General features: G+C 42.9%; 1 protein-coding gene across 6 annotated transcripts in view; it reads right to left on the bottom strand.

Annotated features, from left to right (window-relative positions):
- Positions 1–15,736, bottom strand: part of mpp2b (MAGUK p55 scaffold protein 2b) — a 565,073-nt gene that overhangs the window by 36,829 nt on the left and 512,508 nt on the right. For all 6 annotated transcript variants that reach the window (XM_068013331.1, XM_068013337.1, XM_068013332.1 and 3 more), the window contains one exon: positions 303–434. In XM_068013331.1, the coding sequence (XP_067869432.1) occupies positions 303–434 (132 nt within the window). The remainder of the gene's footprint in view (positions 1–302; positions 435–15,736) is intronic.

Here is a 15,736-nt window from a genome sequence, read left to right as displayed (position 1 = left end):
CTACAGGATGGTGTTTTGCTGTTGCTTGCTTGCAACAGAAAGGGTGGGAAACAGAATCTGGTTTTAATCCTCCTGCTGTGTAACACATTCCAGATACAAGTCAACAATCCCGCATTAACAACCACTTTCGTTGGTGCGAAGCCTTAGAGTGGCAGTCCCCTCAATTTGGAACATGAACAACACTAAATACAATAAACACGAAAATCTGCTTGTAGGATCAATGCTATTCCAGAAAAATTGAACCCATATGGAAGAGTTTGCGCCGGTAACACAGCAGAGTCGTGAACACAGTGACTGCTTACCTGCCACCAGTTAAGGTCTTCTTGATTCACAATCTGTAATATATCACCACAGGTAAACTTCAAGCCAGCCTCTTTGCAGGGGATCAGATTATCATTGGTAGGTTCATACTCAAAATGGCACTTCACAAACACCTGAAAGATTTTTTTTTAAAAGTGACACAATGTTATTTCTACTCCAATAACATATAAACGAGTGTGAACAAATTTGTAGCATTACAACAACAATTTATATAGTCCTAAGTTGCTTTACAAGAGTGAAAATCAAACAAGATTTAACACTGGCCGGATAATGAGTTATTCGGGCAGGCGACCAAAGGCTTTGTCAAAATCGTAGGTTTTAAAGAGCGTCTTTGAGAGAGGGACTAAACAACTGAAGGCATGACTGCCAATGGGGGAGCGGGGGTGAAGGAAATTATGAGTGCACAAGAGGTCAGAGTAGGAGGAATGCAGAGTTCTCAGGGAGTTGTAGGGCTGGAGGATGTTACAGAGATAGAGAGGAGCGATGCCAAGGAGGAATCTGAATACGATCATGAGAACTTTAAAGTTGAGGACTGAGAATCAAGGTAGATCAGCGAGCGCAGGGGAGATGGGTGAACATGACTTGGTGTGAGTTAGGATTAAGGCAGCAGAGTTTTATTTGAGTTTAAGTCTATGGAGGGTGTAAGATGAAAGGCCGGCCAGGAGAACTTTGGAAAAGCAGAGTCTGGAAGTAACAAAAGCATAGTTGACGGTTTCAGCAACATGATGAACTGTGTCTGGGCAGACACTGGCAATACTACAGGAGTTGAAGTAGGCAGCCTTTATAATGGAAAAGAAATGGGGTCAGCTCAGCTGAGGGTCAAATAGAACACTGAGATTGCAAACAGTCTGGTTCAGCCTGAGACAGTGGCCTGGGTGAGGGGTGGAATCAGTGGTGGGGACCAAAGATGATAACTTCCATCTTCCCAATATTAATTGGAGAAAATTCCTGCTCATCTAATACTGCATATTGGGCAAGCAGTGTCGCAAGGTGATCAAGCAGAGCTGGAGTCATCAGTGCACATGTGGAGCCGGACATGTGTTTTCAGATGATGTTGCTAAGGGTCAGCATGTAGATGAAAAATAGGAGGGGGCTAAGGATAGATCCTTGGTGGAACTCCAGAGGAAACGGTGTGGGGTAGGAAGAGAAGACATTACAAATTATCTAGCTATGACTGGAGAGGTAAAAGCGTGAAACCAGACGAGGGCAGTCCTACCAAGCTGGATGACAGAGGATAAGCATTGGAGGTGGATGGTGTGGTCAACTGTGTCAAAGGCTGCAGACAGGTTGAGAGAATAAGAAAGGATAGTGCACCTCAGTCAGTCACATCAGATATCATTTATGACATTGATTAGGGCCATTTCAGTACTGTGGCAGGGGAAGAAACCTGATTGGGGAGGCAGTCATTACCACATATTATTCAATAGGAACTTGCATTTCTCCAGAGTATTTAACATAGTAAAACATCCCAAGGTGCTTCACAGGAGCATCATCAGTCAAAATTTGACACCGAGCCACATAACGAGATGAGGACAGGTCAACTGACCAAAATTAGAGCAGGAGAGAAGGTTTTTTTTATGGTCTTGGTAATTCAACCAAGGCACTAGAGTTCAATTCTACAGGCATAGAATTGAAAAGCAGTGAAGTCATGTTAAACTTGTGTAGAACCTTGGTTAGACCACACTTGGAATACTACGCACAGCTCTGTTCTCCATACTACAAAAAGGATACAGGCACTAGAGAAGGTACAAAAAGGATTTACAAGGATGAAACCAGAACTAAGGTTGGAACTATTATGAATGACTGAACAGGGTGAATAGGGGCTGGGGTCTTTTCTCTAGAAAAGAGAAGGTTGAGGGCTGACTTGCTAGAGGTCTTTAAAATTATCATGGGGATTGGTAAGGTAGATGTTGAGAAAATGTTTCCACTTGTGAGGAAATAGAAGAGTCACCAATAAAGCCAATAAGGAATTCAGGGGCAATGTCTTCAACAAGAGTGGTTAGAATGTGAAACTTATTACCACATGGACGAGTTGAGGAGGATAGCATAGATACAGTTAAGAGGAAGTTAGATAAGTACTTGATGGAGAAAAGAATAGAATGTTCTGCTGATAGGGTTTGATAACTAAGGTAGAGTGGACGGAGGCTCCTGTAGAGCTTATAAACCAGCCTTGGACCAGTTGGGCCAAAAGGCCAGTTTCTGTGCTGTAATTTCTATGTCATTCCACATGATTGTATAAATTTACAGTTGGCCTAGACAACAGATAAGACCAAGCAATACAATTGTTTAATTGTGTATTATTCACACTTTAATAGTGCACACGATCTCATTTTTTGTAAAGGATGCAAATTGTTTCAAGTAATTAGGTGGAGTTCTCAGCCAGACCTCTGGTTAGACCAAACTGGATATAAAGCAAAACTGACTACACCAATTAGTGACAAAATCACTGCAAAAATAATTTTGTAAAAAAGCATCACACTATGTTAATTAAAATACTACACAGTATAGTAATCTCAGAATTTTCAAAGCTTAAAAAAGCTAATTTAATTATCAAATGGTATGCAGAACTATGTATTGTAAAAAATCTTGCAATATAATGAGTAGGATTCCTCTTCATAAATCAGTATAAACCTGTTTTACCCTAGCTATTTCTTGAAAAATACCAACTAGCATTTAAATAGCACATTTAACACAGTAAAACATTCCAAGGCGCTACACAGGAGCGTTATCAAACAAAATTTGACACCGAGCCACAAAGTGGTATATTAGACCAGATGACCAAAAGGTTGGTTAAAGAAGCAGATTTTAAAGGAGTGCCTTAAAGGAGGAAAAAGAGCTAGACAATTGGAAAGATTCAGGGAGAGAATTCCAGAGCTTAGGGCCTCAGCAGCTGAAGGCACACCACCAATGGTAGAGCAATTAAAATTGGGGATTGCCAAGAGGCCAGATTTGGAGAGCGCAGGTATCTCGGAGGGTTGTCAGAGGTTACAGAGATAGGGAGGGGTTAAGCCATGGAGGCATTTGAAAACAAAGATGACAATTCTAAAATTGAGGCATTGTTTAACCAGGAGCCAATGTAGATCAATGAGCACAGGGGTGATGGGTGAATGGGATCTAGTGCAAAGTATGATATGGGCAGCAGAGTTTTGAATGAACTGAAGACTATGGAGGGTGGGAGATGGGAAACCAGCCAGGAGTGCATTTGAATTATCAGGTCTAGAGGTAACAAATGCATTGACGAGGGTTTCAGCAGCAGTAGAGCTGAGGCAGGGGAGGTGTCGGGTGATGAAGGAGGTGGAAGCAGGAAATTTTAGTGATGGCGTGTATATGTAGTTGGAAGTTTCTCTCAGGGTGAAGTACGACACCAAGGCTGTGATCAGACAGTGGCTAGGGAATAGAGTTTGTGGTAGGGACCAAAGACAATGGATTCAGTCTTCCCGATAGTGAAGGGGAGGGCGACAGTACCTTAGGAAAGAGAACCATTAACAATATCAGCTAACATGGGGGTCAGGAAGGGAAGTTAGGTGATCAGCAGTTTATGGGAATAGGGTCAAGGGAGGAGGAGGTGGATCTCATGGACAACAGGGGAGATAGAAAAGAAACCACAGCAAGATGCAAGTCTAGGGCTGGGGTGGGGGCAGAAACCAGTAAATCTTGTAAATTTACATACAGGAGCAATGCAATTCTACAGAAATACATTTAAATATTAGTACTTGTTTTCTTACACAGAGATCATTATACTACTTTAATTAGTAGCCAGTTTCTTTGCGTAGTAGCAATCGTTTTAGATCAGTATTGTCCACTACACATCACTGACCGGCCACAGGCATTGTGACATTGTTTTAGCCACATCCATTAATATGAGGAGGAAACAACTCATGTACACTCACATAACACAGGTATATGTGCGTCATGGGGTAAAGTTTTCACTTTGGTCACAAACAGAAAATTGCGTCTATAATATGCTTGAAATTGTATCGGTTAGGTGAGGCTTCAAGTTTCTGCTAAAATTTATTTGCACAGTCACAAATGTAAAATCTTCCATGAACCAACTGGGTAATTGGGTGGCATAATAGAACATAATTGCTTCTTTTCTTCTTTCCATTAATAAGTATTGCTTGCTGTGTATAAGAATGGCAACCTGGTGCAGTTTTATGAATACATCTAAAAAGGGGCTTATCAGCAAAAATAAACATTGTAAGACGGGTGACCCATCCTCCAGCTGATTTAAAATCACTGAAAATGAATTAGAAGTACTGTGCTGAACCATTTAATAATTTCATTGGTGTACACTGTTCAGTTTCTCAGTAAATTAAACATTCTTTGCTATGAAAAAACTTTTAAAATGTGCCTACTAGTGCCTTTGCACCTAAGAAAATGAGCAAAGTTTGTAAAGCGTTCCGAAACCAGCACAATCGGCATGAATTTCACAAATTTTTGAAGGGGGTGTGGGGGGGGCAAACCAATTTTGTAGACCAGGTCTAATCCGATTGAATTGAATTGCGAACCAGTGTAAAACATGGTGGTAAACACAAACGCAAGTGGTTTGCGGCACAACTCACATATCGTTAAAATTCCCCAATCTTTTGTGCTGGTTCCGCCAATGTCACCCAGATTGCACTGATATTACCAGCAGAAACAAATGGAAACTCTGCCTCCAGATGTATATATTTATTTAAACATCTACCATTGCCCATTAACCAAGGAAATAAAGTCCTCGCGATGATCAAAAAAAGCACACTCATACTCTGCTTTTTGTCTTATCATTTGGCCAACAGATAAACGTTAAAATACGCCATGTGAATACGAGCATTGCGATCATAGTATAACATACTGAGGATGTTAGAATACATTAAATAGGAAGATGGACTTCAAATACAATTTAAATAATTATATCTCTCACTGCCTCTGCTTTTTTCACAATTAGAGGTTAATGGCTACCGTGCAGGTGGCAACAGGCCAAGATGCTATAAGAACAACTACATTCAGATGATGCCTCCCTTCCATTCTCTCAAGACATCTGTGTGGGGAACAATGGAGCTCAGAACTCCCTGGGATAAAATCTGGATTGCCCCACTTTTTGGGCACAGTGGTCACGAACTGCCCACGCTGATTTGGTTGGAGGTCAGTAGAACATTAATTTTGTGCTGCCTTCCCATTGGAATGATTGTGGCATGCATTGTGTGCCCCATGCTGCTGGGTGACTGCACACACAATAGGGGGCCTAACAGCATGCAAGGCTGGCATGCGTTCCAGCTGGCCTCCAGCTCTTAAAGGCAGTCTGTCCCTCTTAAGGGGAAGCTGCATTGTCGAACTGAAGGCTTGCAAAAACTCATATTGGAAGACTGAAGATGAAGAAAAATGGAGCAGCAACACAAGACGAGAGCTCCAATATTCAGTGATGCTGCTCTGGAGGTACTAGTCATGGAGGTGGAGTCGAGGAGAAAGGGTATGTTTCCGCAGAGGCCAGGAGGCCCTCGTACCAGACTGTCCAAAAGGTTTGGGAGCAGGTGCCGAGAAGTCAATGCCAGGAGTCTGACCCTGAGGATTTGGCAGCAGTGCCATAAGAAGTTTAATGACCTCACGCACGTAGTCAAGGTCAGTGAATGCATCTTCACATCACCTCTCTTACCCAACAGTTTGGCCAAATGGCACGATTCCACCCCCTGAGCATGATGAAGGAGATGGTGCTGCAAATCATGGGGCCAGTTGCAACAGAGTCCATGGCATCTGGTGTCACTGAGGCCATCCAGGATGACAGTAAATTACCGTCTTATGTCCCTTCTCGACTCCCTCCTCATCCTGAGATGTGGCATGAAATGAAAGCTGCAGATAGTGAGACCATGGACCTCTTGCTTTTCTCTCATCCCAACCCCACCCTTCTTATATCCTTTCAGATACCCAAGAACTGCCACCTGCAGTACACACAGAAGGAAGAGGAAGAACAATCCCATATCAGTGATGAGGAGGCACCGTTCCTGAGACAATCCCAGCCACCAGCTCAGATACTGACATGGCACATACCTGACTGGATAGCGTAGAGTCGGGATCTGCACATGGTGAATAACTGGTTATGTGTGGGTTGCAGCAAGGTCAGGGGGAAAGGGTAGCTCCTGTGCGAGCTCCCCGGAGGGTAAGGTCACAGATGAGTTCTGCTGTAGGGGACCCTGATGAGGACATCAATGGAGCTGCCTTGAGAAGGCTAATGAGCATGCAGAACAAGATGCTTGATGCATTGGCAAGCCTGACAGACATCATTCTGTCACTGTCAAGGAGTGTGGATGAAACTGGCTCTGATGTGGCATTGGGCATCATGCAGTACTTGGACCCCAACCTTTCCTGGTGTGCAAGTAGTGGACAACTCATGATAGCAATGGCTGACCCAACCATGATGGAGCGTCTGGTGGCCATTTACTCAGCTTCCACTGCAATACATGCAGAAGCCACACAATGTCTCACTGGAAACTCAGATTGTGGTTGTGGGATCCATGCTTGCTGCCATGCAAGTCCAGCTTGTTGCCATGCAGGCTCAGAAACCAACTCCAAAAACACTCTAGAGTACCTGCAGATACTCTGCAATAGCAGCAGTTCTCCAAAATTACCTTATCTGGAGCGGCACAGTGGCGCAGTGGTTAGCACCGCAGCCTCATAGCTCCAGCAACCTGGGTTCAGTTCTGGGTACTGCCTGTGTGGAGTTTGCAAGTTCTCCCTGTGACCACGTGGGTTTCTGCCGGGTGCTCTGGTTCCCTCCCACAGCCAACTTGCAGGTTGATAGGTAAATTGGCCATTGTAAATTGCCCCTAGTGTAGGTAGGTGGTTGGAGATGTGGTAGGGAATATGGGATTAATGTAGGATTAGTATAAGTGGGTGGTTGTTGGTCAGCACAGACTCGGTGGGCCGAAGGGCCTGTTTCAGTGCTGTATCACTCTATGACTCTATCTGCAAGTTGGATGCCTGACTTTCTAAATGACGCGAGTGCTGGGCTTTGGTGAGTGATGTATAAATTTATTGAATGGACTTGCATGGTCCAAATTAGGACAACGTGGGTTGCACCAGCCTTCTCAAGAGGGCACGCTGTGCGGGCCATGCCAGAAGCAGCTGGTGGCATAGCGCACACCCCAAGAGGGCAATTGGCGCTATGGCTATGAATTTCGCACCCCTTAACTTTATGCCTACCCACCAAAAGCTGCAATATTCATCATAACCTGTTACAAGAAAATCCATTCTCGTTAAACTCTGCTGAAATTTGCCTGCTCTGTTAAAAAAAAAACTTAATATCTTTTTGTTTAAAGCTGTTCAAATAAGTCCTTGTCTGTGTTGTCAGAAACTGACAGTATATTTGCACAATGACCACCAGGTGGTGCTGTAGTACATTGAGAGCTTGATGTGATCGGGGTTTATTTCCAATCAGCATTTTACCTACCAGCTTGCAGTTATTGGATGTACTTAATCCAAGAATTAAAATTAAAAGCTGTTCTACCATTAGTGGTAATGAGCTACTAATTAATGCATTTACTATAAAATGCATTCGAAGTGTATGACCATGGGAAACAATTACTGTGGCACAATACAAAATACTGTCATCTTTAGCTGCACCACAAATCATAATGGACTCCTTATATAATGAAATCTTGATCTAACAAAATTACACCACACTGCAGCAGAAGGATTGATTGTGGTGAGGTTAACAGTGCTCACATTATTAACGTGTAAATTGGACAGTAACTTCCAGCAACCGCACATGCACAGCTAAATACAAAAATCAGCAAGTTTGTCCGAGTTGCCTTACTCCTTCAGAAGCTACATGAAAACACCATTTTGCCGAGCCACTCGCCATTGAAATACAAAGAACAGCATGAAGTTGCTGCACCTATCTGCTCTCACACACTGCACACTAAACTCGACAGAAAAAGTTGGGGCTTATCCATTTCAGTGTCAGTGTCTTTTTAATGACATGGTAAATCTCAATTACTGTTCAACTACCTCACTGGCACTGAAGATGAAGAAATGTGGAGTCCCATTCCTTCAGATTTTACTTATTTTTGGAGATTTTAAAAATAAATTTAAATAGTTTGTTTTTACTTTTTCTTTTGGTCTCTCTCTCAATCCAAATTTAATTCCCTCTCTTTATTTTGATTCCTGTACCTGATTTGAAATTGAATTAAATGAATGCTCATTAGTGATTCTTCAATCTAATTACTTCAGGAGATGCAGTCACTTGCCGTGTTCACAAAGGTCCCAGTAGACGGTGCAATGCTTTTTGAATGTTTAGAAAGGAGATACAGACAGACTTGCATTTATATAGCGCCTTACATGACCACCGTGTGTCTCAAAGTGCTTTACAGCCAATGAAGTACTTTTTTGAAGTGTAGTCACTGTTATATTGCAGGAAATGTGGCAGCCAGTGTGCACACAGCAAACTCTCACAAACAGCAATGTGATAATGACCAGATGCTTTTTGTGATGTTGCTTGAAGGAATAAATATTGGCCTGGACATCAGGAACTGCCCTGTTCTTCTTTGAAATAGTGCCACGGGATCTTTTGCATCCATCTAAGCAGGCAGATGAGAACTCGGTTTAACATCTCATCCAAAAGACAGCACCTCCAACAGTGCAGCACTCCCCTCAGTCACTGCAATGGAGTGTCAGCCTTGATTTTTTGCTCAAGCCCTGAAATGGGACTTGAGCCCAGAACCTTGTGACTCAGAGGTGAGAGTGCTACCAACTGAGTCACAGCTGACACTAGCTGAGATGACAGTAAGTGAATAGATTTTGAGTGAGTTAAAATCAGGCCCAATGTTCCAGTGAAAAAGTCCACAAAATATCTATGGACAACTGCAAACATAACAAATGGCTGGCGCTGTTAGCTTGCCACAGATCACAAAATCCAGCCCTTAAAGTTAAAGGCAAAAGGACATTGCAGCACTGCAGAAAATTTACACAATCTGTGATATAAAGCTGGACAATTTCTTTGATTTAATACAAAAGCATTTCCAAAAACTGCACTAACTTGATAAAGTGTTCCAAAATAAGAAAGTGACAGAGACTTACATGGCTTGAGAATGAAAGGGAAGTCAATGCAATGTAAATCACTTGCGCTGTCAGTAGTGTAAAGGAACTTTTAACAACTCCAGGTGTCCAAATGCACTGGTCATATGTAGTTGATTGCACAACACATCTAAACTTACTGGTTTCTGCTCAGCTGCAGACAGTGTACACCCATTCTCTTAGGCCTCATGCTTTCAGCCCCTAAATGCCCTCAGCTGATTTATTATGTTTCATTGTGCTTGTATCATGATGCAAAGTAACACCATGAGGCGAAATAAAAACACAAAATGCTAGAAATACTCAGCAGGTCTGGCAGCATCTGTGGAGAGAGAAAAACAGAGTTGATGTTGACTCGGCTATGATTCTCCCGAAGTGAAACCGCCGAGAGCTGCAGAAGCCATCCAGCCCAAGATTGCTAAATGGCCATTTAACGAGACTGTTGTTCGGAAGCACCGGATCCACGCAGGGTCTGCACCACAATGGAAACGAGGAGGCGCAAATAGATGACAGCAACAAGAGGAGGCATTAAAGCGGGATGGCTCAGAAAAAGGCCCTCATGCACAGACAACCAGCTGTACAGAGTCAGGAGGTTTATCTGTCATATCTCTTCACTCTTGACAAGGGCATTTTGGAAGGGGGGACGGCTTTGGTGGGGGTGTGGATGGGATGGGCATCAAGAGTTCATGTGAAGGGTTCAGGAAGACTGCAGATTCCAATTGTAAGGAAGGATTGAGATAACAGTAAATGGGATTAAGCTGCTCTGAAATAGAATCGACTAGCGATGAGGAGCAGAATCTGCAGGAGCAGAGGCAGACACCTGAGCAACAGGGGTGCAGGGGTGAGGGATGAGGGGCAGGAAGGCAACGAAGACAAAAGCCTCAGCAGGGTGTCTACCACCAAAGGAGAAGCTACCTGGACATGTCGGAGCATCAGTGCTGCAGATGGCTACTGACCTGCGTACCCTCATCGAGGGTCATCCGAAGGTTCATAGGAACCATCGCCAATGACCTTCCCTTGGGCGTAAAAGTCACAGTGGCTTTGTACTTGTTTGCAAATGGGTCCTTCCAAGCAGCGGCAGCAAACATTGGTAGCATCTCACAGGCAGCAGCACATCATTGCATCACAGAGATAACGGATGCTCTGCTCAAAAGGGCAGAGGTTACATTGAATTCAAGGTAGATAGCGGCACTCAAGGTCAAAGGGCAGTGGAATCTGCCTCAGTTGCCAGATTCCCTCAGGTGCAGATCAGGTGCCGCCTCCAGCAGCATCTCGAGTGAGGCATCATAGCCCTCCCTACCCACTGCCCTCTGCTCAGTTTCAGCCTCCATCCTTGAGACAAACAGCAAATACAGCAATGACTGCCATTCACCCTTTAAATCGGGCTTGCTCCTTCCTGTGTCCGCTGTCACTAATTGGACGGCAAACACGACTCTGAGCCAATTAGCTGCTTTGTCAATTAAAATTGCAACCCGTGCACGTTGCTAACGCAGTGCAGGGTCAAGACCCGGAAGTGAACACGACATTGGGATCCCGACCCCAGAATAAAACTCCCGCCCCTGAGTGTGCCACCCTGAGTTTGACCTTTCCAGAGCATTCATCGCCACCATGGAAGAGGCCACGAGGTGGACCCAAAACAAGATGGGGTAACATCAAGGTTCTCCTTAATAACTTGCACCTTACTGCCAATGAGGTATAAGTGACGGCCTGAACTGTTAAGGCTGAAAGAAGCTGGTAGTGAAAACTCTCTTATCTCATGGATAAACCTCTAAGTAACGACAATCCAATGTAAAGTACAGTATTTGAATTTTATAGTATTAACACACATGGAGTCTCTGTTCACTTCACTGGGTATGCAAATCCCAAACCAATTAATGGGAATATAATCTATTAATTAAAACAGAATTATACTTAGTTTTACATGTAGGTGCAGCAATATAATCAAAGGAGTGCACACGGATACACAGAGATCTAGGAATTTTTTGGGCAGGTTGGGCAGTAACCTAATTATTTAATAGTAGTAGATATTATGTTTTTTTAAAATGAAACAAATGTGAGTATTTGTAAAGTAGGCTTTCCCCATAGGCTGTCCTCCTTTAACATGGCAGTTCTTTTGATCTGAAGATTGCATATCTGATGCATGTAATGTGATCAAAGAGTGAGTATTTACAGAGGTAGGTGAAATATTGCTATGCGAGCTACCCTCATACCCTAGCTCAATGGCCCATACGATGACTTCCTCTCACCCAGAGTCACTCCAATGAAGTTCATTAAAAGGTGCCTTTATATGGATCCCAGATTGATTGAGTCCAGTAATATAGAGCTTGATGTTGCTGCAACTCAACTGCAACAAGAGTTGATCAGCTTCCATTTTAAGGTCCAAAAACTCTGAAAATCATAATCCCATGACCCCACTACTGCAGTACTCGAAAATGTGACCGAACTAATGTTTCACCTTAATACATCATTACCTCTTCAACTCTAGCACTCTCTGCTGTTACTTATAAAACTATATGCTACTGGCCTTTTTAAAGCTTTATCTACTTACATATTTATGAGATTGTGAATTTGAACTCCTTAGTCCCACTGCTCAGCCACACCCTCCAATGTCTTTCCATTGAGTGTATCCTGCTTTTCTTTGTTCAAAGTATCTAAACTCACGCTTATCCACAGTAAATTGCATGTCACCTGTCTCCCCATGCCACTATCCTGTCACTACCTTCCTGAAGTCTTTCTTGATATTTGTCAAACCTCGACTTCTGTGTAGTCAGCAAATTGAGATTGTGTTCCCGGTTCCCAATTAAAAATCATGCATATATACCGAGAACAAAAATGGACATAGCACTTAATTACTAGGTGCATCACTTCTAACCCTTCTCCATCTGCAAAACACCTTTTTCCATAGCACTTTGTTTTCTGTCCATTAATTAAATATCTATCCATGCGGCTACATTTCCATTTGCAAGACACCTGAAGTTTTTTAACAAGCCTCTTATGAGACACTTCACTGAACACATTCTGAAAATCCATGTACGCTATAACAACTACTTTCTCGTAAATTAAAACTTAAATTTGTCAAATACAACTTGCGTTTAACACATCCCTGTTGTCTACCTTTGATTAGCTTATTCATTTCTAAATGCTCATTAATGTTATGCCTGTGAATATTTTCCATAATTAATAACCCAGAAAGAAAATCATGGAAGCAGCATGTTTTAAATGTGGGCTTTCTTCCAGCGGAATTTTATTTTTTTCTTTATTTGTTCATGGGATGCGAGTGCCACTGGCAAGGCCAAAATTTACTACCCTTGAGAAGGTAGTAGTGAGCTGCCTTCTTGAACGGCTGTAGTCCTTGTGATGTAGGTACAAACATAGTGCTGTTAGGGAGGGAGTTCCAGGTTTTTCTCCCAGCGATGGTGAAGGAATGGTGATATAGTTCCAAGTCAGGATGGTGTGTGTTCATTATACAGAAAAAGATGCATCTCCCATGGTTTGATCATTTGACTCCATTTATTGGCTCTTGTTAGCTCTGGCTTACTAACAGCTTTGGACTAAATGCTCTGCATAAAAATGCTTGTTTTTTTTGTGATAAATCCATTTTTAGCTATATTAATCAAATTGCACCAAGTTATCACCTCTAAATATGTCAACAAATATTTTTTAAAAGGAAACTTATTAAAACATATTACTTTCTAAAACGCTGCTTGATTGCGCTGGTTCATGACAGATTTTACTCTTTTGTTATATCGCCAAATGTTTCAGCAGAAACTTGAGGAAAAGAATCACTTTTCAAAACCAGTGCAATTTTAGATGCAATTTCTGCCCAGATCACCGATTGCCCCCAAAATGGAAACTCCATCCTGCTTTTTAAAAAATTCTAACTTATAGTTTAAATCTATCATATAGAAAAAGTGTTGGTTTCCAATGACAACTTTTCCTCCTTCACAAGAGTGCTATAAATGGCTCTGTTTATCTCTCTCTCCCTTCTAGACCATCGAAATTGACACAGGGAACAAGAGACATTCAGATAGAGGCAGAGAGGAGTGAGAAAAGAGATAGGGATATACAAAGCTGAATTTGAGAGAGAGTGAGAAAAAGAAATACAGAATATACGCGCATTAAGTGGACTGATGGGGGCAGCCAAGCTTAACAAAAGGCAAGGCATTTGTTGATGCTGCCATGATGGCTCCTATTTCAACATGTTGGGCAGAATACTAAGGAAATTAATATGTTGAATTTAGCGGTTAATGACTCTAGAATGCTATCTTAATTTTATGTGTCAGACCATCTGGGCAACAGTGATGGCTGCATCGTCAGATTTCAATTGATCAGGTAAATTACTGCCTCAGCTAATTGAACATTGGTGCCAAAGTTCAGGAGTGCTCATTTTTTTCAAGTTTTACGAAGGGCACTTGGTGATATTGGGCCTGATTTTTAGGCTCACTGCAGCTGGGATTGGAGGAAGGCGGGTGATAAAAACAGTGCCGCTGGCTGATGTGTGAATTCTCTGGCTCCATCCCATCCCCAGGGCAATTTCCCAGAGGAAGGATCGGGGTGGCAGCAGGGCCGCTGGCCTGCAAGTGGAGGGGCAGCCAATTGGGCTCATTAAGGGCCACTTAAGGCCAACTGAAAGGAGGCCGATTGACATTTTCCAATCAGCCTCCAGGTTCCTGAAGGCGACGGGGGCCAGGTTAACTGCCTGGAGGCAACCTCCCGGCAGCAGACCAAGCTGCCAATGCTCCAGGCAGGCCTAGAGGCCCTCCCCGGCAGCTTGAGTGCAGCAGCACCTGCAGGCCGCCCTGTAGACGGGCTCCCCAAACCACAGTGGTGACCTGGCTGCAAAAACCATTTTTTACTTCAACTTTAAAAAAGTGGGAGAGAGGGTGCCTCCATTTTGAAGCACTCTCTCCCTTACTTACCTTCCACTGCATCCTGTTGCTGCTTTCAAGCTGGAAGGCCTCCGACTAGTCCTCCAGCTTTGAGAGCCTGCCCACCATCCTTAATTGGACAGTGAGCCTGCTCTCTGGCCATTAATTGGCTACTCTGCGAAAAATCACAATGAATGACTGTTTCCCACACAGTGTGGGCTTCTGACCCACATTTGAGCCTGATGGTGGGGTTCAAAACCCCACAGGGAAAATCCAGCCCATTCTGTGTTCCCATGATACATTAGAGATATAATTAACTTAAACCAGCCCTTCAATGACTACATATTCAATGCTTATTTTTTTATGTTGGCATTTGGACTTATGTTGGTAGCTGAAAAACAGCAACATTCTGGTGTGTGGTTCTTTCACGTGTTTGAAAAATGTTCTACTTTCAGTATATTTAATTCATCTGTTTTTGCAGTAACATCATGACAATGTGGAGTCCATTTCTGTTGTGGTGTAAAAACATCCAAGCCCATTTTGTTCGTGGTTCAAGATGGTAATCAATTCAAGGTGTTTCTTTCCCCAGTGGCCTAAGGAGCTATTTATAAATAGTGTCTGCAGCTCAAAAGACTATGCATTCAAAGTATCAATTTTCCTTGTGGTCTCAGCCCAGTTTAAGTCTGGATAAGTGCTCTCTGCTGACTCTGCACATTGGTAATGTTAATTTTGGATTGCAGATTTGATCTAGATCCAATGCCAAACCAATCTGAATGCCTATCATTACAACAGTGACTACACTTCAAAAGTACTTAAGGAAAATACAACAATGCTAGAAATCTGAATTAAAAACAGAAAATGCTGGAAATGCAGGTCAGGCACCATCTGTGGAGAGAGAGAGAAAGAAAGAGAGACAGAATCAACGTTTCAGATCGATGATTTCTCATCAGAACAGTTCTCTCTCCACCGATGGTGCTTGACCTGCAAGCATTTTTAGCTTTTTCTGATTTTACTTTGGCTGTAAAATCGTTTGGGAAAACCTTTGGCTGTGAAAGGTAAATATATATGAATACAAGCTTTTCTTTTACCACCAGACACTTTCAGTAAAGTGGCAATCCAATTTCTAAATACATTTCATCTGAAAACTTAGTTACCAGCAACTGAAATCACGTGGTACTGAAGCTTGGATCCTTTTTTCCTTTTTGGCCTCCTTATCTCGAGAGACAATGGGTAAGCGCCTAGAGGTGGCCAGTGGTTTGTGGAGCAGCGCCTGAAGTGGCTATAAAGGCCAATTCTAGAGTGACAGACTGTTCCACAGGCGCTGCAGGTTGTCAGGGCTGTTACACAGTTGGCTCTCTCCTTACACTTCTGTCTCTTTTCCTGCCAACTGCTGAGTCTCTTCGACTCACCACTCTTCAGGTCACCTTTATAGCTCTGGCGATCGCTGGCAACTGGCTCCCACAACTTGTGGTCAATGTCGTAGGACTTCATGTCGTGTTTGC

Source organism: Heterodontus francisci, chromosome 33 (assembly GCF_036365525.1).
Source record: "Heterodontus francisci isolate sHetFra1 chromosome 33, sHetFra1.hap1, whole genome shotgun sequence".
Taxonomy (NCBI): Eukaryota; Metazoa; Chordata; class Chondrichthyes; order Heterodontiformes; family Heterodontidae; genus Heterodontus; species Heterodontus francisci.
Note: the sequence above shows the minus strand (reverse complement) of the source record. Positions and strands in the feature narration are given on the sequence as shown.